A 23,126-nucleotide genomic window follows, 5' to 3' on the forward strand; every position below is an offset into this window, starting at 1 on the left:
AAGAGTATCTTGCTGTAAATGAGCTACAAATGCAAGACAGAGCTGCGTACTCACTTTAAAAAAATCTGTTTTGTTTTTAGCTCCCAAGAAGATGAGCGGCCTATGTCACCCTTCTATGTGAGGTAATTACTCAATTGTTTTAACTTCTTTTTCTGTGTGGGATTGACTTGTTATTGGAATTAAATGTGGAGAGTGATGCCAGAAATGTGAACAGACTGTAATCAAACTGAAGCTTAATGTTAAATTCATAGTTATTGCTCAGCTAGTGGGATGAATGAGTCTTTGGAGATACAAACTCTGTTGAAATTGTTTTGTGTTTAGAGACGAGGCTCAGGGTTTAATGCCAGTCTTGTAAATTCTTAATTAGAAGATGGACATTTGTTTCTTCTTTTCTTCAGTTCATTATGTAGCCTAGATGCCCATCATGAGTAGCTTATAATCTATGAGCACAGGAAAGACTTTTGCCACAAGCTTTGAGGAACTGGCAGCATGTGCTGCTCAGAAAGAAACCAGGAACCAGATGGTGAGTCAGCAGCCCGGACAGCAACTGCTCCCCTGCTGCAGCCCAGAAAAGCGGGAGAGCGCTCGGGTCCACAGCGTGCCTGCCTGGAGGGAACGGCGCTCGCGCTGCATTTGAACAAATGGCGTTTCTTGTTTTGCCAACTGGAGGGCAAAGTCACTGCTTGTAAAAGTGGCCTAATTCTGTTGACATCAGTGAAAGTTTGCTCTGCTTGCTTCAGTGGCAGGCTCAATTCCAGTGCTTTCATTTTTTCACTTAGTGGAAGAACAGGAGCCAAGGCAATTAACAGTGAAGGGATGCAGAGAAGGAAAGGCCAGAGATTATAATTAGGTTCTTTGATCTCTGCAGAGTTTAAACAAATAAAAAGAAATCCCTCTGGTGCTTTTTGTGAGAGCAGTGATATTTGGAATCCTTACAGTGATCTTTTCAATTTGTTAATTCTCTTGCATATACTCCTATTTATCTTTGTAGCTTGAGGTTTTTCTTAGAGAATTTTTCTAACATAAAGTACAAAAAGTGTGCATTTCATGCATACTCTTAATACGGAGACTTGCATTAAAGCTCTGCAGAAATATGGGTCAGTGAACTGTTCATGGACTAGCCTAGTTGCGTGCTCTTGTCTGTCTTCCTGTTGATTCACCGTCATTCCCTGCATTGTATTTGTACAGATGTTGCCTAGTCAGTGCTTCAAAAGCTCCACGCTGTCCGAGGAGGTTTTGCCTTTTCCTTTGGGAGATTATTTTCTAGCTGCATACATTCCCCTGTCACAATTTTTCCCCAGTTTAAATCCTCATCCTGTCTTTCAGTTGAAAATAGTCCCTTTCCTTTTTCTTTTTGTCTAGATGTGACCTTCAAATGATTGCAGGCTTTCATTACATTTTCATTTGTCTTACTGCTTAAAACTGTCCTTCCAAGCCTTTTCCTGGATCATGGAAGAATGACCCAGGAAGGAGATTCTCTTCAGCTGACCTTGTCAGGATTGCTGAGGAGATGGGGAGCAAGGAGTGGACCTGATGATACTGGTATCAAAGCAGGACATTTCTGAGAGGGAGGAAGCAGGTTTGGAAATTTTAAATAGAGATATGGGCATATTAGGATGGGGACAAAGAATGAGTGTGTCCGTTGGAATGGAGGGGTGGCTTTCCCTGGGAATGTATCTTGCGAATAGGAAGGGAACAGTCAGGAATAAACACATAGTTGGAAAGTGAAGAAATGGCTAGTAGGAGCAGAGAGGGAGCAGCACACCTTGCAATATAAGGCTTCATGCCAAGCTTGTGTCTTTTGTACCATTGCTGAGACACAATTACTTGTAAATAAAGCTAACAGCTTGTAAGTCTTGCTGCTATTTATCACACATCAGAAGTGTATACTCCTGAGGTCAGTTGCCAAGCGCAGTTAATTTGGCAGGAGAGCTGGTGCTGGCAGGGCAATTCGTGGTGCTTCAACAACTGAGAGCTTGAGTGGGTGGCCAGGTTTTTCTGTGCAACTTTGAATGTTCTAATTGTTGCCCCAGAGCTGGGCATGACATATGTAGGAATTGCATTTCACACCATAAAAAAGGAAGGGGAGACTGTCTGCTTTAGCTGTCTCATGGTCAAATCTATTTGTATTGCTACCAGTCACATTTACATAGGTTGAAATACTGTCCAAGTAATCCTTCAAGTGAATCATGAGTGTGTATGTACAGAGCGGTCGTTGCTGCATTTATACAGCAGTTCCATATAGATAATTATGCAATGAGTTATGGGAACAAGAGCTCTTTAGCTTCCAAACACTACATAATACTTGGCTTTTGCCAGACTGAAGGAACGTTGTGTCCCTCCATAAACCAGTTTTGGTAGGATGAAACCAGAGACTTGATTCTTCTGTGCTGTATCATGTCAGCTAGCAATGGGGATGTTTCCCTGGATGTTATTTTTAACAATAGGGCAAATGCTCGAGGTATTAACTTTAAGTCAGAACTGTGAGAATGCCACCGATACACTATTTCTTAAAATGGCACTGATTTAGGTTTGTAGATTTGTTTGGGGTTTTTTTCATTAGACATTGGGAAAGTCATGACCATGTATAGAATTAATCACCACTGCTACTCTGTAAGGGAATCAGCGGTCATTAACGGTACAAGGGTAAGTGGTAAATGAGGCAAAATGTGATGTAGGTTTGTCAAGAGAGGTGATACAGGTACAACAAAAGTATTTTGTTTTGTAAGACTTTCCAGAGAGGAAGAAAAAGAGTATACCTAATCTGTCTGATGTCAGCAAAATGTTTTATATCATGCCACCTGTATGGAGAAAATGGACATTAGTACTAGAGCTTAAAGATGGGAAGGGAGGGAGGGGGTGACACATATAGGTACTGCTGGTAGGAGAGGAAGGAGATTGCTAGTGGAGCTCCTTAAATGTCATGGACTTTTTTTCTTTAATAGCCAGTGGCATAATACAATGGAATTGTGCTCATGAATTGGGCTTATAGCAGAAATTTAGGAGGGATGAATGGGATGGAAGTGTCCTCTGGGAGACAATTTATGACAGTGCCATATGATATGGGATAATCGAAATAGATATATATAAAAATAAGCATGACATGTAAAATACAGGATGAAAAATAATAACATAGGTAATAAAGTCATACATCTCGAGACTAATAATGAAAATCCATGACATGAAAGGAGAATTCCTCACATTTGGAAATGCCAGGGAAGAATAGGACATGGGCATACTTGTTCATGAAGGGATGGAAGGGAGGCATAGGATGAAAATACTTGAGTTGAAGTAATCACATGACAATGTATATATAAAGTGAAGTATTTTCAGTATACTTAGATGAAGTATGGATGCCCTTGTACAAGAGTCAGATGAGGCCTCATACAGTTTCGGTGACTCATGTTCCAATGGCATTAGATTTGTGAAGATGGTTAAAGAAGTAGGCAGACCTTGTTGATGGAGAAAGATGGAGATGGAGAAAAGAGCGGGGAAGGCTTATTTACCATAAGAAATGAACTAGAGTACACATATTCCCTCTGGGTTTTAGACAGCAGGGAAGGATTGCTTATGTTAATTAACAATACTGATGCAAGAGAAAATGTGTACAAACAGGCTATGAATAAATTTGGGCAGAAAATTAGAAATTTTGTAGCTGGAGCCCTCTTTTGTTGGGCATTGCAAGGATGAGGTAGGCTTGACCAGTTTGTGAGAACTGAGGTTTGAATCCATTTACCTGCTGCTGACCAGGGTTATCCTCTCCCTTTCTGTACTCCTTGGTAAGACAATTTGTTGACTCAGCTGTGTTCAATACCAGGCAAGGAGATTTCTGCACTGTTAAAAGAAGAGGAGAACCATGCTGGGTGATTGATTGTTCCAGGCAGTCGTGCCCAAAGGGCAATTATGTTCCAAAATCTTTTATAACAAAACCTTGTGGTAAAGGGAGTAGAGATTGTTTAAAAAAAAAAAATGTGTAGCACTGCTCCTTGTATAATTCTGTAAGAAGACTGTGAATTCCAGCTGTACTGAGTAATCAGTACTGAGAAACAGTGTGTAGTTTCAGCTAATGAAGCAGCATCTGGCAATGGCAATTCCCTGCAAGCGTACGTCTACTCCACGTGTGCAATGAGTTTTTAGAAGACAGGGAATCTACAGACGTGCTTCGTACTGGCGTATGTTAGTCATTAGTCACGTAGATGGTTTCAGAGGAGTGTCCTGATGAGTACATCCTGAGATAAACCAGAGTGATACTGCAGGGGAAAAAAGCAAAAGCTTTGCAGTGTGGAGCTGCCTTGTCAACATGCAGAGCATTAAACTGAAATTGGGATGAGAGCTGACATCACAAGCAATGCCAAAAATTGCATTAGATACCCATGAGTGCAGGGCAAGGCGTTGGACAGTTTCATCTGTTTCAGTAATTCTTTTCTCTTGGAGTCCTAATTTCCTGTTGGCAGTATTCAGTACAGCTGACTGTTTCTCCTTTTAACAGTTGTTATTTGAGACAACTCTTTTTATATAATGCAAGTCAAGTATTCTTAGCCTGTAGTATGTTGGGTAAGATGTTTTCCTCAGGTCAATTTTCTGAAGAAACTGAAAAATCTTGTTCTAGATTTCGTGGCTGCTCAGAGATTTGCTTGGCTGCCTTCCCACTGGACGCTTCCTCCTCAATGGGACATGCCATAAGAGGTCCTAAGGCTCACGGGAGCACTGTGCCCTTTTACAAATCATGATTACGTTGTGTGATGCAAGTTAGTGTCCTACATCGCATCAGCACTGGCAGAAAATAGACAGCAGGCTGCTGGATGCCCCTGCTTGCGCTGTCTAGCTACTGTGCAGGTCAGAGACCCCCAGAGGGGCATTTCCCCTCTCTGTAGAGGAACCTGCACAGGCACAGCCATCTAAAGTCACAGAGTTAAATTGGGTGGCGTGTATGAATCCCCTTCAGGGTTGTCTCTGCTCCAAGCAGTAGGTGTCAGTGTGCACCCATCATAAAGGGTGATCCCAGCGCAAGTGAAAACCAGCAGGAATCCCGAAGAAAACAACACAGTTGCTTTTAGTGGGGTTGGTTTTCTGCATAGTAAGAAGATAGTGTCAAATATAATGTACTGCATTTAAAAGAAGGATGATTGAATCTGAGCTGGTGAAAGTGTGAAGGTGCCGAGAAAACATTGAAAGTGTGTACTCTGTCTGATGGGACATCCCAGTAACTAAGAGCATATCTCTTTATTTTTAAACTCATTATTTTCACATTTTATATGCAGATACAATCCTTCTCTTCAGGGAATGTGTGCCAAATGAAGTGGTTGTCTTAAAATAGATCCCATGTGAGTCTGCAGTATTGCATGGCACAGTATGCAACAGTTGTGGAGAGTGAACAGTGTTTAGACTATATAAATACCTATGAAAAAGGAATTTCCTGGGTCACAGATTGGAATAATATATTCGGGAGGGCCACAGAGATTCCCCATCTGAAATGTCAAAGCCATTTAAACATCCTCTACTTTGCTGGAATGGCAAAATAGTAAAAAGTTTTTTGCATCTATTGAGGCTTTCTTACTGTTGCATTTGGCTTTAAAAAAAAAATCAGGGGAAGAAAATAGCTTTGCTTCCTAAATAAAGCAGATGGATTGTAAATAAATCTCAACAATGAGTGGCCTTAGTTCCAGGTTGCAAGTATAACTTACGATTTCAGCCATTAAGTATAGTCAGGAATTAATTCATTGACTTCATAAATGAAAACCCAATCTAGGAAAATACTATGCCAGTAGGTCAGTTTGCTCTAGTTGATGTTTTTACTTTGCTCTTTTAATACCTGGATGCTAATACATTTTGTTCAATAGTGCCTTGAACGAAAAAAACAGGTGAGAGGGTTGGAAGTCCAAGTCAGTTATTTGCTTGCTGTCATAAGACGCCCAGTACAGACCAAACAGGGTGCAGCTATTGCATGAGATAGTTCTCCCTCTGGTGCATATCTTTTAAGCCTACAGAGTTCTAGTTAGGGGGGGCAGGGGAGATTTAATGTGCTTAAAGCTGACAGAAAATCCCACCCTGCCATACTTAAGGTTGAAACGGAATGGAAGAAGAGGCCATGGAGTAAGAGTTTACCCTACGTGTGAAGCAAGACGTTATCCAGAGCTGATGGGGCACCTTGGAAAGTGAGCAAAAGACTTTGGTAAACAAGTTAGACAACACTGGGAAGTGCTTGAGGTCAGACTTCCCAAAAGGAAAAGCATGAGGTTCGTAAGAAGCCAGTTCAAAAGTTTAATACCGCTTAAAACAGCTGCGTGCCTTGATGCAGGTTTTGTGGCTGGCTCTCTGAAAGTAAAAGTCCCTAGCGCTGGGAAACTCTCTTGCTGCTTCCTGTCACCTCAGGAAAACCTTTAATTTCTATCAAAAGTTGCTATTTCTCAGTGTGCTCTGCAGCAGATGCATAATATAATAAATATAATTTAACTGTGGACATAATTGACCATACGTATCAGTGAAATGGAGCAGGCGTGAGGAGAAAATAATTAACTGAAGCAGAACACGAGTTCCCGTTGTCCAGATGATTTACTGAGCGAAGCAGCCCTTCCGAGGCAGCTGCCTGCACAGGCAGGCATGCCAAGAGGGCTTTTCTGGGCATGGCTCACCCCGCCTGCTCCATGAAGCATAAATCCAACGGCAGAGCGACTTTTGCCACCCAAGAAGTTCGGAAAACCCCGCAGGATACACCCCGCCTGCCTGGTTGCTCTTCTGGGCTGTGAAATCCTTACAGGGCTGTGCCTTTCCCCGAGTTTGCTAACACACTTGAGCACCTCCTGCTCTGTCCCTGGGCAGGCTTGAATCCTAAAGCCACTGGGTAGTTCTCTCCCCTCCACCGTTTGTTTTGGATGTGAGCTTCCTCACTGTAAAAAAGGCTGGTGCAGAGTAAATCAAGCAATTTAGCAATGCATTTAAATTAAGCTTCAAAATGAAATAGCAAGGAAAGCTACCAACTGTGGAATTAGAAGGAATTTGCTGTATCTAGAAAAAACTCTTGGTTTTAAAATCTCTGTCTTATTGAGAGGCAGCTAATAAAAGAGCATTAAAATATCACAGGGCTAAGAATAACATTATATTCAGTATACAAAGAAGCAGAATTTAGAAGGGAAATATAATAAAATCAGAATGTCAGAGCTTCATTTTGTAGTTATCCACTCAGCTGGCATGTAGCTGTATACATATTTCCCTGTTATTTCTTGGTAGTTTGAAAATCACCATATTACTGGCTCTCCGACAGAATCTGTGTTGTCTGAGTAGGGCTTTTCTAGATACCACAGAGTAATTCTTAGGCAGATATGCGCCATCGTGAATTAGCAAGGTTAATGGACTTAAAACTGAATTGGTGTTAGTAAAGCACGCAGTTAACTGAGAATTAGACGCCACAGAATACATTGGGGCATTATGAAAAATTTTGGCATTTTACGTAGATATTTTTGCAGCTTTATCTTTTGTTTCTTCTTTTTACTACTTTTTGTGTAAAGAAGCTGGTGTGTTTTCAGTAGTGATGGGAGTGGTTTGCAGATAGTGACTGTTGGCCTTGAACACTGCAGACAGAGTTAACAGCATGAAGTTTTACTCACGTGCAGTATCTAGCCTTTCATTAAGTCAATGTGAAACAGGAGTTTGCATTTTTGCACAGTATTAATCCTGTTGGCAATAGGTGGAAGAGCCGTTTCCTGAGATTTTGTGTCTTGTCTGATGGGTAGGTGTACCTATGTCCTAGGGATGTTTTAAAGAAACTGGAATCCAAACAATCCTGTCTCCCCCTCCGCTACCACTTTCCTGACATGAAAACAGAGAAGAAAGGTGTGATGCGAAAGACACCCCAGCTCAGTATGGATTGCATGTAAATATTATAGAAAGTTGATACAATATTAACTTACTCCCACACACGTAGGAGCAGTAGCCAGCGTATGAATTGTATCTTACAATGTGGTTTAGCCTACCGCACTAGCATCTCCCATGGGAGGCCAGGTCTTAAAAAATAGTTTTGGGCTGGGAAGAGGCCAAATAGTTCATGAAAGTGAACAGGAAAGCAAGTAGGGTGCTTGAAATATGCTCTTCAAGTTGCAAAGCCATCCAGTAGTTAATAGTCAAGATGTTACGTGTAGAAAGAGAGGGATCTTGCAAAATTTTTTTCCTATATGCAGATTGCATGTCCATAATAATTACAGTAATACTTGTTTGTCTTCTGCTCATGAAATCATCTGAATGGCACAGCTGCTCAGGTGCTGTGCAGGTAATGGGGGATATACTGGCAAATCCGTGACTGCTTTCATGCTGTGCCACTGCTCCAGGGACCTGTGCCCGGACCAGAGATGAGCACCGAGTGAAGCCGGGACTGGAGGGAACGCGTGTGTGGTTAGGGCGCACCGCTTTACCCGCACCAAGGTGAACGCACTGGCTCAGCTGAAGGAAGCTGAAGGGTATTGCGAGTCTGATTTGCAGCTGGGTGTTTGTGGTAGTTGTAATTGACTACTGGAGTTAGGCTGTTTTGTAGTGGCCCCTCGTTTACCCTTCTCGTCCTCTGTCGCCTGCCTTCTGCCAGAAGTGATGCTCAGAGTGGTTATCATCGGCGAGTGCTGCAGCTTCTCAGCTAGCACTGGAGCTGTACGCTGAAATGTGAAATATTCGAGGGAAGCAGAGAGGAAACCTTTGGTTAGTTAAGGGAAGTCAGCTGTTGATGGTTGTTCTACATTGAAACAGTTTGGGAGAAACTGGTAAAGACTGAAAGCAAAGAGTGGCTGTTTTGGCAGGAAGTCCATCTCGCATCCAGCCTGCCAGGTACCCTGGCCACACAGCGCCATTTTATTGGGATGTATCAGCCAGTCGTACAGCTAATTCCTCTGCTGATACAGGGATAAATCAAAAAGAGACCCTTAGGCATGTAACTTATTTGCCTTAGTGAAGATCACAGGAGGGATGAATAGGCAAAAAGTCTCACCTTATCTGCACAGCCAAGTCAGCGTGGGGGAAGAGGGAGCAGGATGGGACTCTGCTTGGCAGCAGGAGGAAAGCAGTGACAGCTGTGTGAGGTGGCACGTCAGCTTGTTCAGAAGGGCTTTAAACAGCAAGCAATGACACCTACAGTCGCGTCAGCTCTTCCTGAGCCTGAAAACAGACTGAGGGAAAAGGGAAAGAAGAGACCATATGTTTTATTTTTAAAAATGTAAAGCAAAGAACATGAATATCAGCGGCAGAAGGAGAACTGTGCAAAGCCTATATTTTGCCTTTGTCCTCCATTAATATTTAGATATTCTTAAATATTAAGTCCCCTTTCACAGTGAATATGTTTTCAAGTTGGCCTTAAAAGGCAAGGACTTTTGTGGTGAGGCTAAAACAACCTGCAGTGGCAAAAAGCTCAGAAGAAAGCAAGAAAATCTGCAACATGCCGAAGTTGAAATACTTTCCATTAGACCTTAGCCTGCTGCAAGGGAATGACAGGGAAATTGATTCTTGAGGATATTGGCGTTGTCAAAATGCGCCACGTCACCATGGGAATGAAAATTCCTTAAGGGGAAAACTTGTGGTGTGCACATGCAATTGTTGTTGAGACAGCTCAGACCTTTAAACCTTAGTGCTATAAAGAACAGGGGGTTTTAAGGCCTTAGTGTGATAATTGCGTCTAACTTTCTCCTCTTTTTTTTTTTTTTTTTACACAGTGCCCACGTATCCCAAGTCAGTAGTAACATTCCTGCTACAGGAGAGTAAGTGTCTTTTTTACAACTTTGTAGCTACCTTTTTTTGTGTATTGCAGCTTTTTAAAGTATTGCTGGTTATTCTTTGGTTTCTCTTAAAGGGTTGTTCTTACACAAACAAAAATAGACAGTGTCTCCCAAACTAAAGCATCTGCAATGGTAATAAATCACTTCCTTCTGAAAAATTCTCAGGCCCTTGGTTCTTTCCCCGCACTGTGCCTGCGATGTTTTGATTAGGCAGAACTTGCATATTTAGGAAAGCCATCCACACTGTGTCATCCTCTTGCTCTTGTTTGTGCCCTGTTGCATCCCAGCAGAGGATGGGGCTTGACCCCACTGCCATAACTGGGAGCAGCAGAGCTAACAAGTTGGCTCCTGTACTGGAGCCGGAAATTCCCAATGGCTGATGATGGCTTTGCAGAACTGATTTTTGTCAATACATGAAACACAGACATACTTGCCAAGTTAAACCATGTGTTTTTTTGCAGTTGCTAAGATCTTTTGACTTTTTCGGGAACTGCAGTCTCAGCAGACTTACAACTATAGCAGCTTAGCAACAACTTTTGTAAATTCTCTGGAGAAGTCAGCCCAGATATAGGTTCCCATACTCATAGCTTGAGTTGAAAATTAACCAGCAAATCCTGTAAATAACTTTTTTTTAGTTATGGAAAAACCACTAGAAGCTGTATATGGACTTTGGACAGGCGTGTTTGAAAAACTCATTCTTCAGCAGACTAGTTAGAGCATTGCAAGAAACAGGGATGGGGCAGGGATGTACAAAAATGTGTTTCCAAATGATCTTCTCACAAAAAAAAAAAAAAAAAAAAAAAAGAGATTGATTTTGCCCATAGAAACTTCCTCTGATTAAGGAAAGAAGGAAGGAAATATTACAAGAAAATGACTACCAAAATGAAGGAGATATGGTTGTGTTGAAAGTTCAAGTAGTCTCACATCACATCTTTAACTGATGCAACTGCAGAGGCTCCCTTGCTGTGGCTTGTGTGGAAGCCCTCTTACTGCTAGTGGGCGTGATGGTGATCTCACACCAGAGTAAGTCAAGGGTGGCTGTGGGTGCATTGATAGCACAAGAACACTGTGAAAACAGCACGAACTCAGAACCAAATCCATGCTTGGTCACCGAGTGGAGTGTATGAGGAGTTTGTAGCGAGGTACTGCATACGTGTTCTCATCCCTCTGTGAGACAGCAGTGAATCACCTTCTTGCAGATGATCCATTGCCTTACTGCGCTCAGATTGCACAAGACACTTGACCGGTGTCAGCGTGGCTGGGTATCAAATACAATTTTGTCAGGGCAAGGACTATGAAGGTGGAGGGTGAAAGTTGGGCACCAATGTCTGTAGTCGCAGTAAGTAAAATTTGCTGTTTTACTGAAGATTCAAACATCCCTAGAAATAAAAAAGCAAGGTGAATTGGGAAGGCCCAGCTCTTCTGAGGGACCCGAACATCAGAGTATGTGAAGATTTTGGCTTAGCTCTTTGCAGATGTCACAGCCTTAGGACATTTTATACTGCCTTGCCATCATCATAACACATAACCATCAGATACCCTTGCTTTATTTATTGTTGCAGAGAGGGAGCTCCACAAAATCTTTGAGCTCAATTGACCTTATTTTTCGGCTTGACAGGTATTTAGAGAAGACAATCCGCTCAGCCGTGGAGCAGCATCTCTTTGATGTTCATGGCTCAGGCGGCCAGAGTTCAGAGGACTCTGAATCGGGAACATCTTCAGCCTCTTCTAATGTGTCTGCCAGGCAGAGGAGGCGACACCACAAAGAGCAGGAGGAAGCCCGGAGAAACAGAGACATGTACGAGCCTGATTTCTTTGTTTTGAAAAGTATATTTGATTAAGTGTACCCTAGTCATGTCCTCTTATCAAGGCAATGCTCAGTTCTGTTATGAAATGCACTGGCCCTTGCCCTGAGTTGAAAGTGCAGAGCAGACTGCAGTGCCTGTGCAGAGCTCCGTTGCGTCAGTTAGAGATGGGAAATGTAGAGTTTATTAGAGGTCACAGTGTGGGGCAAAGCATGATAAGAATCTGGGGTTTTTTACGCAGTAGAGTTTTTAATTACACTATTTGAAATTGTTTAATTACCGTACTTGTTGCTTTAGTGGAAATTCCCAGGCAGTTGGCCCTATTGCCTGTAACTTTCTTTAGATAAAAACATGGGATTTAGATGCTTTTCTGAATGCAGAATGTCTTCAAAAATGAGATCAAGCTGCCCTTTTGTATGTGGAGGCACAGCTTATTATTGGCTTTACTGAGGAGACTTGGGAGTTTGAAAGGAGAAAAATCTTCCTTCTGATCAATCAGAATCTAAGAATTTTTATCCACCCTGTTACATAAAGTTTAAACATGAATTAGTGGTGAATTTCATTAAATGTCTGTCAAATAATACCTATTTTTCCTCTCATATTCCTCTACTTGTGGTGCTATATATTGTGTGGTACAAATGTATTACCACCACAACCTTAACAAACACTCGCCCAAGGCACAGCTATCTTTGAGGAACTGCAACTACAGACTTTGCAAGGCCATGATCTAATCAGTGCTTACACATATGTCTAGTTTTAACACAGCACTAGTATTTTTGTAAAGAATGTGTATACTTGACTGTAGTATTGGAGTGCTAGGATTTCAAGTTAGATTCCAAAATAAACACCTTAGTCTCATGTGTTTTTTTGGGGTGCTGAATTCCCCAAATTCTGTTGGATCTGCACCTTCCTATAGGAAGCCACTTTTATACAGGTGGATAACCATCAGTACCTTGTGTTAATATTGCAGCTGTGCTATTTCCCAAAATGTGTCAATACTACTGTTGTGAAAAAAATTCATAGTTACAAATAAAAAGCCATTTCCATAGTGAATGAAAATATGCTGTGAAGATGGACTGGGAAATTTAGCACTTGCAAGTCACCAAAGTATCTGGGGGCAGCTCTGAAGTAGTTTTTCTTGTTTAGTAGCCCTGCTGACAGGCTTCTCAGGTAAGTAGGTCAGAGACTGGCTAGTGTACGTGTTTGGAAGCATATAGTACTGCAGGGCTTTTTTTCAACGTTGTGTTACAGAGCTGCCTTCAGACGTGGTTGACAAAGTTGTTCAGGTTCAGTTTGTAAAGCCAGAGCCAAGGATTTAAAGCACATCGGAAGTTTTGAATGCTGGCTAGGGTTCAAATTGGTTTCCCTGGTTCCCTTAGGTCAGATTACTGGAACTCCTTTCAGTGAATTATCAAAATCGGGAATTCCTTTCAAAACTTCTGTTGTTGTTTTGATTGTAAGTGACTTCATCTCCTTGCCTTGTGATGGATCACAAGAGGATTTGTAATGTCACAAGATGGGACTTCAGATAGGAAGAGTGCCTATCGCAAAAACTCATACGTGAACTCCCAGGCTTTGCAGACTACATCATCTACAGGCTATGTAATTGGTCTGCTTAAGGGTTTGTAAAAACTTCCACAAAGGCAAATGTGTTATCTTAGAAGTTTAATCACAGATTCATAATACCTCTTTGTATCTCTCTTCCACCAACAAAACCTAGATGTTCATGATCTAGAAAATCACTGAAACTTTCCGGTTTTGTTTTTGATCTGAATAATTTGCCATGCTGGCACTGTCCAGATACTACAAAGTAGCTGGTTTCTTGTCACACCAGCGCAAGTCCAGATAAATTCACCTGCTGTTGGTGAAAGCAGGCTTTGGAGACACACAGCACTGTAGAAGGCAGCTGCGCATACAACAGTTAGCAAGTGTTCCAGTTTCAATTTTAAGTGTAAGCAGCCTGCCTTTAGCCTCCGGCAGGGTAGGATGGTGAAGAATGAGATGCATTGTGTTTCTCCTGTTCTCATACTATACTGAAGTGTTATGTATGTGCATCTCATTATTGCGCAAAGTAGAGGGAAGACTACTGAACAGGTTGTGAAGGGAAAAAACTGCACGCTGAAGGACCCAGCAGGCTAATTGTGCAGGGCGAGATAAGCCATACACCAGGCTTCTGGAAAACATGCACAAACCCTGCTAGCCCAGAGTGTCCCAGCTAGTGTATCACGTCATGACTTAAAGTTAGCTGTCCCACTCCCCAACATAGCAGAATAGTCCTCTGTCCTAGCAGATGTGTTGCCGTTGCAGAGATGTATTCCTTTTTCTGTTTTGTGTAATTCCCAAATAGGAATCAAGCATTTGGCTAGAGAACCACAGTCCTGCTCTTGCATTTGAGAATATGAGTAAGAGGGTTGATTATGCGGTGTTATGCACCAAAGGAGATCCTTGGACCACAGCTGTGAATCACTTTTCTAAATTAAAAGCACGTGTCTCAAAGGAAAATATGCTGCATGTTCTCTGTAAAAATACCACAGGCAGACAGGAGCTAGTCCAGCTTCCATGTGAAGTCAGTGGGATTCTCTGTGTTGGCTTTAGTGGGAAGTGAATCAAGTCCCTAACGTTGATCCTCGCAGCTTTCTCACTTGAGGTGTATACACCTGGCTTTCACTCCTCACTGGGATTTAGCATTGCACAGTGTGTGTTGTTTGCTGCAGTAGGAAGAACCAGAGATACTGGTTTCGTAGGGTGTAGAAGATGTTGCCGGAACTGCACCAGTCGGCATAATGCATTTCTCTATTGCCACCATAAATGTAGCGGGAGAGTGTTTTAAACAACCTCTTGTTATAATGTCCCTTTTCTCTTTAGGGAAGTCGTCAACAAAGAAAACATTCCCTCTGGATTCAGCAATCTTGAAGACTGTATTCTAGCTGCTCAAGAAGTAGAAAAATTACAAGACAACAGCTCCGGATATCTTAGCGAAAGGAATAAACCAAAACGGCAGAAATCCAGCACTAAGCTTTCAGAGCTTAATGACAACCAGGACAGTCCTGTGGTAAGCCAGCATGCTGTACTATTTGATGCCTAGTACTATGGTGGGAAAAAGTCTTTTTTATTTCAGCACACATCTGTTTCCCTTGGGTAGCCATTTTTGCCTACAGTGCAAGCATAAGTGGCTATTTTGGACTATGGGGAACACTGGATCCTGCACTGGTAGCCTTTGTGATGAGACAACTGAGAAGCTTTATTTCTGCTATGATCCTCTTACTCCATCTATAGTCACTTTCTCTTTCCCTAACTTTTTGCTTTTTTTTCTTCTGAATTCAGCAGAGCATTTTGGAAAGAGAAAAAAGGAATTAAGTCTTTTTCCCAGTCTTTCAAAAGTCTTGCAAGGAGTTTGGAACCTCAGATTTAGGTTCACATGTTTAGGTCAAGTTTATTTTTATGTTCCTGCTGAGTTCTGAAACTGTAGATTGGAAGTGACTCCTTGATAATGAGATGACAAAGGTGTTTTATGCCTTTTGCCTGAAGTCTGTGTGTTACTGTGGTGTTTGCAATTTGCAAAACACTTTGGAGTGGGTTGGTCCAAAAGATGATTTCTCTAGCTACCTTTTACAGAGGAGGTAAATGACACCAGAATAACATCCTAAAAATCTGGAATACTGTAGAATTTGCCCAGTATATTTTTGTGTGAGCTTCACAGTAGAAGACAGTTTGCAGCTTTTACAAGCTGCAGAATAAAACTGATGCACCCTCCTTCCCTCTCAACCAAACCAGACACAGATGATAGTGTCAGCAGTTGAGAAACTGTACTGTGCTTCAACACAGGGTCTGCTTACAGTGGCAGAAGTGCTATGCATCCCCGGGCCTGGCACCAGGCATGCATTACACAGTTACTAGTAGCACTGAAAGCTGTGTGAAAAGACTGTCCTTCTGAGCTAAAGGGCATTTTCTTCAGTTGTACTTGGTTAAGTTTTAGAGCCTGCTGTGAGTAAGTTCTTTCTTAATGTGACATTGTATTGGGACTCATTTTGTTTAGGTCACAAAATTGCAGTGGTCTGATGCTCTTACTCTGTGCAGAGATTCTGGAGAGAGGCAGATTTGGCTTTTCTTTGTGACAAAAAGAAGGCAAGATGCTGAAAATTGTAGGCTGTACGTAGATTTAGTGCTCAATATCAGGAACCTGCTCACGTGATACTTCATGAAAGAGCACAGTGAGATAGGCACACTCTCACTTTGCGTCTTTGCTTGTAGCAATGGACTTTAAGATAGGCGAAGTTCAAGTGCTTACACTATTTTCTGCACCTCTTCTCTGTACCTGTGGAGTGTAAAGCAGTTTAAATGTAAATGAGAATTTGACTCAGGATTTCTGAAAGGAAAGACTGACAGAAGCATCTACTTTTGCTGTGGACCTGAAAAACATTCATGAAGTCTTAAAACGTGTCCAGAAGAAATGTCCTCAAACTTACCTGTGTCCACTGGACTTTGTCCTGCCCCTCGTTTTTTGGATCTCTTGAGGGGCAAAGGCTGAAAGGGCCATAAAATGGACTAAAACCTATGATATAATCTTGCAGAAAAAGCTCTGTGACCAAGATGACCATCAGTGTGGTTCTTGCTTGCTTTGCTAGAAGTGTCGCAGTGGGATTGTCAACTGGGAGTATCGTTATGAAACAGCTTGCAGAGAGCACGGTGCTCCTCTTTTTGAAGAGCAAAGGCTGCTTGTTAAGTTTTCATGAGTGCACTTATTTCATATTTGCATTTCAGAAACTGCCAGCAGGATGTGTGGTGGTTTAGCTTTCTTTTGGCTACATCTTTACACTTGAAATAATAACCCAAATTAGACTACCTACTTGGAGTACCAAGGACATATCCTGCACCTTAGCACTTACTAATAGGCTTTCGTCATGTAAACAAGTTTGTGATGTCGAGTTGTCTTAGCCACCATTTTCTGAGCCTTCCTGCCTGAAAGAGTATGTAGGACAGTGTGTGGAAGCTTTCCTCTTAGCTGTCTAATTGCATCTGACTCAAAAGCGTAAGTCAGCGGTGGAAAAACTGTCAGTTCCGCTTACTCTCCCAAGCAAACCAACCACAAAGCATTAAAAGCTTGTAACTGCATTTCAGAGACATGGTAGCCAGGTACCAGTAGGGCTTACAGGACAACATTAAGCAAGGCTGCAATGACTGAGCTGTGTCACCTTATGGGGCTGGAGGTGTAGCAGGTGAGAGAGGGCTGTGACTGCCCCAAGAAGTCTGTGCACACAGTTCCCAGGGCCGGGGCAGGAACCACACTCCATTCCACTGACTGACTTCCTCCTATTTAAGAGGGACTTGCCCAAAAAAACAGGGTAGAAAACTTCCTGAACATGTGCCAAAAATGGCAACGTGGCTTCACAGTACTTTTTTGAGCTCTTAGGGACAACGGCGTTAATGTTCCTAATAGTAGCCAAGACAAATGTCACAACAAATTGTTGTAACCAGTTTAATTTCTTGCCCTGCACTCATATTAGTACAACTTAACATTACCTCTGTGCATATGGCAGTCTCTTTTCATTCTTCTGCCTAAGAAGAAACTAGGGAAGGGTTTGGCTGAGGAATATTTTCGAAGATGAGCATAAGGAGTCTTGCTGGGAAGATGCTGTGGGTTTTGGTACCTGCTTTTACAGGACTTGTACGCACCACAGAATTGCTCTCAAGCTCAGTCTGTCAGTCTGTAAAATGGGAACTGGCAGGGTACCATGCAGCGTTATTCTGTTAGACGTTTTGAGGTCATCTGATGAAAGAGACGAAGCAGGGAGCAGTTGGGGTTTTTTGTAGATTATGGGCAATACAGTGTGGGTTTAGATTTGTTACAAATGTGCAGCAGGCAGTAGTCTGTTGTCTTGTTTCTAGAAGTCCTGTTGGGTGTTTCTATATTTGATCTGTTTAATGGCCTGATTGAATCAATTTCTCTTATGTATCTTACTGGTTTAACATTTACTGTATTACAGAGTATGGAAAGCTTTAGCTCATCCAAGCCTATAGACAGAACAGGACCTGATGACATGGAAATTTTATCTGAAGAAAGGTGATTTTTTTTTTTTTTTTTAATATATGTATGTTTATGTATGTTTTATTTTCCCTGTGGTTGTAATACAGCCTAAGAGATCTTCCACCACAGACTATGAGGGTGACATTTCGTTATGCTGCAGAGCAGCATTACCCACCATGTTAGTAGAACTGTATGGAGACGCTGCGTATGTTGTGCGGGCTCTGCCCAGCAGCATACGCCACCAAGTCTCTTCTTCCAATCTGTTAGGAATGGCACTGAGGATGCTAATGGTGCAGACTTGAAAAGAAGTCAGCTGTGAAGCACCTGAACCAGCATGCTCCACAGAGGGGACTGCAGGGCCTGCCTCACCTGGCCTCTGGGTTGGGAATCCAGCCCTTTTCTTTGTGCTTCGCTCTTCTGTGAGAGCAGTACAGCCCCACTCTGCTCGCCTGAGATGACAATTTCTCTCCACAGTTATGTTTGTTGGGAGCGTTGTAGTGGTTTGCATTAAGGGCACTGGAATTAAATGACATTATATTTTTCACAAATAGCTCCTGAGAGGAAGCAAAAATACATACTTTAGCAGCCTGAAGTGCTGCAGCCCAGAGTGTCCCTTCATTTAGTGAATTAATTAGTAGGTGTGCAGCAGTAGCAAGAATCTAAAACCTATGTGTGCAGAAGTCCTGCTTGTTTTTGTTACAAGACAAATCTGGTTTTGTATTTGTAATATGTTGGTTTGTTTTTGTTTTTTTTGTAGCAAAGAAAGTGAAAATGATGAGGTTTTTTTCAGGCACTCTCAGGTTGGTATTTTTTGGTTTTTGTGTTTCAGTTTTGTGGTCTCTAAATGGGCTTTTTATTGAGTAGAAGCAAGTGGCTAGGCATATAGTCCTGTGAAACTTTGTTTCTCCCAGAGAAATGGAGTTAGCATTTGCTTTTTCTTTCCCTTCCCTCTGCTTTTTATTTACATAATTTAGGGAGCCTCTGAACCACTGAGGAGTCTGAAAGCATCTGCTTCAGTCCCTTCGTTCCCTCCTTGCCAAAAAGGGAAGGCGTCACTGAAGTCAGCACTTCGGTTTAAGTGATGCCAAGTTCCATTATTAATCATTGCAAACAGGGTGTGTGACTGGTTATCTCCCAGGGTAGTAAGATTAGCTTGTCTCTCTTGATTCTCTAAAATCATTTGGTCTTTTGTTTATGATTTCCCAATGCAATCTGTTGCCTTTGAACATACGTGTCTGTGATCCATTTGTCTTAGAAAACTGGAGCATCTCCTACTTCTCTCTGGGTTGGTGGTTGGGATGGATGTCAGGAGGGGAGATTGATAGCAATAGATTTTTCCCCAACTTTCCATTTCTGCTCAACACCCACCTCCTGTGTTCGCTTTACGGGGTTTTTTCATCTAACTGTTCAGCAAAGCAAAGATTGGGGTTGGGTTAGGTGAACACCTTTGCAGTCACTGGTTCATTTGGGTTTGCTAGAAACACCTCTAGATGACCAAGCATTTACAATACTAGGGAGAGTTATCTGAGGCACCTCTCCCGCAGCTGTGCACCCACTTTAGAGGAGCACAGTAAAACAGCTGAGGACAATGTCTGGTTTCTCTGGATGTCTGGAGTTAAGTGAGGGCTGACAGTATTTTTAAACTAGCCTCCTTGTGTTTGTTTTGTTGGTTTTTTTTTTTAAAGAAAACCTGCTAGGCATTATTGCCTTTGAAAGACTTCATTTCTGGTAGGTATTATTTCCATCTAGCAGGAAAGGTAAAAGAGATTATTTGCTAACAGCTGGGCTCTGAACAGCTGTATTGTAGCTGGAGAAGTTCATGGGACACTGAAACATGTAACCCCTGTAAGGGGTGTTCAGTGCTGCCTTTCATCGCTGCTCTGACTGGGCTTAGATGGATCTCCTACTTTGCTCCCAGTGGGTCAGTAATCCCCAATGATCCCGCACTTGCTCGTGAGCTGTTGTGTTTTTCAGAGCGTGGATTTTGCAACACCTTGTTCCTCACGTACTGGCCTGTGTGTAGAGATGGTGCTGTCACTGCTATGCCACACAATACTCCCATTAAGCTTTTAAATTAGTCTGGAGGAGGTATATTTGAATATGAAATCATAATCTTAAAATAAGCTTCTCCTTAGGAAGAGTTTTAAAATTTAGAATTTTAACTGCAGGAGAAGATGTAGCCTTAACCCAGAGATTGTGTTATATAGGAATTACAAGGTCAAGAAAATGTAACATTCCTGCAGGGTAGTTTTACATTCCTTGTCCCTTATAAGCCTTTTGCTTAGGGCAGCTTAAAGACATACCTTTTGTAACAAACAACTCATTCAGGATGAGGAAGGGACAGGGACTTAGTTTTTTCTCTTTCCTACCCTGTCTCCAGTCTGAAGGTATTAGGAAAGGTATTTGGAATTTGCCATAGCTACTGGTTGTGCAGACTCGGGTCTCTGTGAGGTGGAAAAATACCTTGAAACACGTGTCCCAAATGACTTCAGTGCTTTTGTAGCCTTCATAATGAGCCCTTGGAAGTAGCTGAGCTCCAGGATGTAGACTGGAATTTGAAAAACACAGGTTTCTAGTACCCATGTTTTGATAAGGGAAGGGTGTTTCAGATTCACACCAACATGGCAACAAGTGTAGAGGGGGATTGGCGTGACTCAGGCATAAGGCGGCAGAAGGGCTGCGTTCTTGCATCAGAGGTGCTTAAGGATGCTTCCTGCTTGTGGTTGTAATGGATGATCAGATGTAGAGGAAGCAAGTCTTTTAAATGAGATTGATTTGAATCCACATGTAATCAAGCAGAATACAACTTCCTGATCAGAATTCAAAGATCTTTTTGTTGCCATTTATTTCTAGCTGCTTGAGCTAATCCTTATGCTGACTCTCCTTTGGAGCAGGGAGAATGAAAGCAGCTGACTTATCCCCGAGTTACTTAGATCTGTAGTTACTGGTACCTGCAAAGCCTGACTGCAGAAGCAGCTTCTGAAAAGCAGAACTCAAGTGCCTGGTTTGAAGATCTTTTTGTGGTCATTTATGTAATATCCGCAGTGCACAGTGACTGCCAGCTGCTACTGAGCTGCCCCTTTGGTTTGTAAGAAATTGTGGCACATTCATACCTAAAGCACAGTAGTTCTCCCTTGATTTTTGTCCTGGAGGTGGGCAACTGGTGGCATCAGGAAATCAAATAGGAAAATAAGTGATGGGAATATGGAATTACCTACCACTCTATGGGTTTGGAGCGTTAATACAAAGAAAGTTACACATCTGCTTTCTTGAGTCTCCTGGGTTTGTACCACCATTGTTCTTCAGAACGCCTAATGATTTATTCATTGTATTAGAGGCTACATCAGTAAGCAAGGAAAGGAGAGCAGCTGGCTGCAGGCACAGCACGGGCCTGTTTTTAAACAGCTTTTAAATATTTCCAACCCCTGAAGTGACTTTAGAAAGAAGATGACATTGATATGATCTTTCTAATGTATCTGTAATGGAAATGTTTACCCATCTGGGAAGTGCTCTTATATCTGCTGCAGATATCTTTTAAGAGTCTTAACAAGTCAGGAGTTTGTACACTCTTCATAGAAAGGCATTTAACTCTGTAATCAGTGTCCGTGGTGGTGACGAGATGGTATTTACCTTTGAAATTGTTAAAATCTAGATAAGTTCCTGTCTTCACACTTCTTGATGTTATTAAAAATAGCACCTATTTTGAAACTTAATGCTTTATTTCTTTCAGCCTTAAAATACCGTGCTGGCAATTTAAATGCAGTTTATCAACTGGTACAGTTTGTTCTTTAGTAAATGTAGAAGACTGCCTGTTTCTGGCCCCTGACCAGTCTTTCTGTTTGTAATGCACACTGACTATTTAGATCCTGGCAAGAAATTTGTTACTGGGCCTTAAAGAAATATTTAAGTCCTCCCAACCTGGAAGCAGCTTAAAAGATATTGAATGGTGAATTAGCATTTTTCCATGTACAGCTCTCGCAATAAACACGTTGGTAATCAGATTTAGTGTCAAGCTGTACGAGTTATTAATGCTTGGCAAACTGTCATCTAGTGTTTCCTTTTGTTATAAAGTTTCATAAAGACAATTTATTGAAATGAAAAGGAAGTACAAACCTTATACAAATACAATGCAGAACACTCTTTATAAATACCAGGGTGTTCATCACTCAGGTTTTTAGAACCTTAGAACAGCCCAGGTTGGAAGGGACCTCAAAAGATCACCTAGTCCAACCTTTCGTGGGAAGGGGAACTTAGATGAAATTATCTAGCACCCTGTCCAGTTGCAGAGATTGATGGAACTGAATCCAGATAAAAACATTTATACATATGATTTGTCTGCTAGGTAGGTTTTTTCCCTCTCTACATGAAGCTTACTTACTTATTTTTCTCTGCTCAAAGGGGAAAAAAACCAAACAAACACATCATTAGCTTTAAGCAGATGAAAAATTAAATGTGCTGTAGTGGCATGTACTAAGGATATTAATTTAGTACAGTTTGGCCATACTTCTGAGTTCACAAGTAAAATACGTCCAAATGTACCGGTTATTTTCTTTAGGCCCATTTTCTTCACACATCAGCATATGCAGATTGCTAACTAGATTATCAAAATACCTGCGGGGGGGAAAGCTACATGTTGACTACCTGCTAGACTATATTTGGGAGAATTACGCCTGAGCTGTTCTTACCAAGATCAAATAGTTTATGTAGTAATGTAATACTGTCTATTGGGATAGCTCTGTGTTCATGGGTTGATTTATACATATCACACTATATGTTTATGTACATGCTTTACACTTCCTTTTCCCTACTGCCCTCTGTGAGGTTACAGCTAATTTATTTTAGAGTGACAAAACTGCTCATGTCATCAAGCACTATTACAGACACGCACACTGTGTATCTGGATTGTGGGAATGGCAGTGATTTCTGCATAAATGCACATGACGTGTGTATGTGCAGGGGTGCATAGTGGTGAGACAAACAGCAGTTGCTTCAAGGTAGTATTAAATGATGAATCATTTACTTGACAGCATTCTGCTTTTTTTTTCTTTTTTTTTTTTTTTTTTCCCCTAAGTCATTGGATGCTTGTGTGAATTTTTTGGCTTTTTCCCAGAGTCCACACTGCTTCCAGCTGAGATGCCAAACCTCACTGCCATTTGGATTTGCGCAACACTGCTTTAATACCCAGAGCTCCTCCATAAATAGTTCTGCTCTCCCCACGCCCAGCTAGAAAACAACCACAGGAAATCGGGGAATGTGCAGCCAGCACAGCTTAGCTGGCACTAATTGATCTGAGCCAGCACAGCCTGCATGAGAGCATTCATGTACAGAGCCTGCACTGCTTTGCTGTCTGCGGCTGCTACCTCAGGAGCTCCGGTGCTTGCTTTTTAGAAGACACCATATTGCTACAGCCTTACAACAGCAGCAGCGTTTTTGTTGTTTCTCCAAGGAGTTGCACTCCTGTAGGAAGTGTATGCAGCCGCCCCTCTCTCTCTCCCTTTCTCCCTGCCTTCCTCCCTCCCTTTTCATCCCAATTGATTCCTGGAGGCT

At 41.9% G+C, this 23,126-nt stretch overlaps 1 protein-coding gene across 12 annotated transcripts in view; it reads left to right on the plus strand.

Annotated features, from left to right (window-relative positions):
* Window positions 1-23,126, plus strand: part of FAM13A (family with sequence similarity 13 member A) — a 133,273-nt gene that overhangs the window by 82,786 nt on the left and 27,361 nt on the right. For 9 of the 12 annotated variants that reach the window (XM_075751617.1, XM_075751618.1, XM_075751620.1 and 6 more), the window contains 6 exons: window positions 81-122; window positions 9,687-9,731; window positions 11,368-11,547; window positions 14,420-14,606; window positions 17,539-17,615; window positions 18,337-18,379. In XM_075751617.1, the coding sequence (XP_075607732.1) occupies window positions 81-122; window positions 9,687-9,731; window positions 11,368-11,547; window positions 14,420-14,606; window positions 17,539-17,615; window positions 18,337-18,379 (574 nt within the window). The remainder of the gene's footprint in view (window positions 1-80; window positions 123-9,686; window positions 9,732-11,367; window positions 11,548-14,419; window positions 14,607-17,538; window positions 17,616-18,336; window positions 18,380-23,126) is intronic. The other 3 variants (XM_075751621.1, XM_075751619.1, XM_075751622.1) reach the window with 3 other exon arrangements.

This window comes from Balearica regulorum, chromosome 4, assembly GCF_011004875.1.
Source record: "Balearica regulorum gibbericeps isolate bBalReg1 chromosome 4, bBalReg1.pri, whole genome shotgun sequence".
NCBI classification, from domain to species: Eukaryota; Metazoa; Chordata; class Aves; order Gruiformes; family Gruidae; genus Balearica; species Balearica regulorum.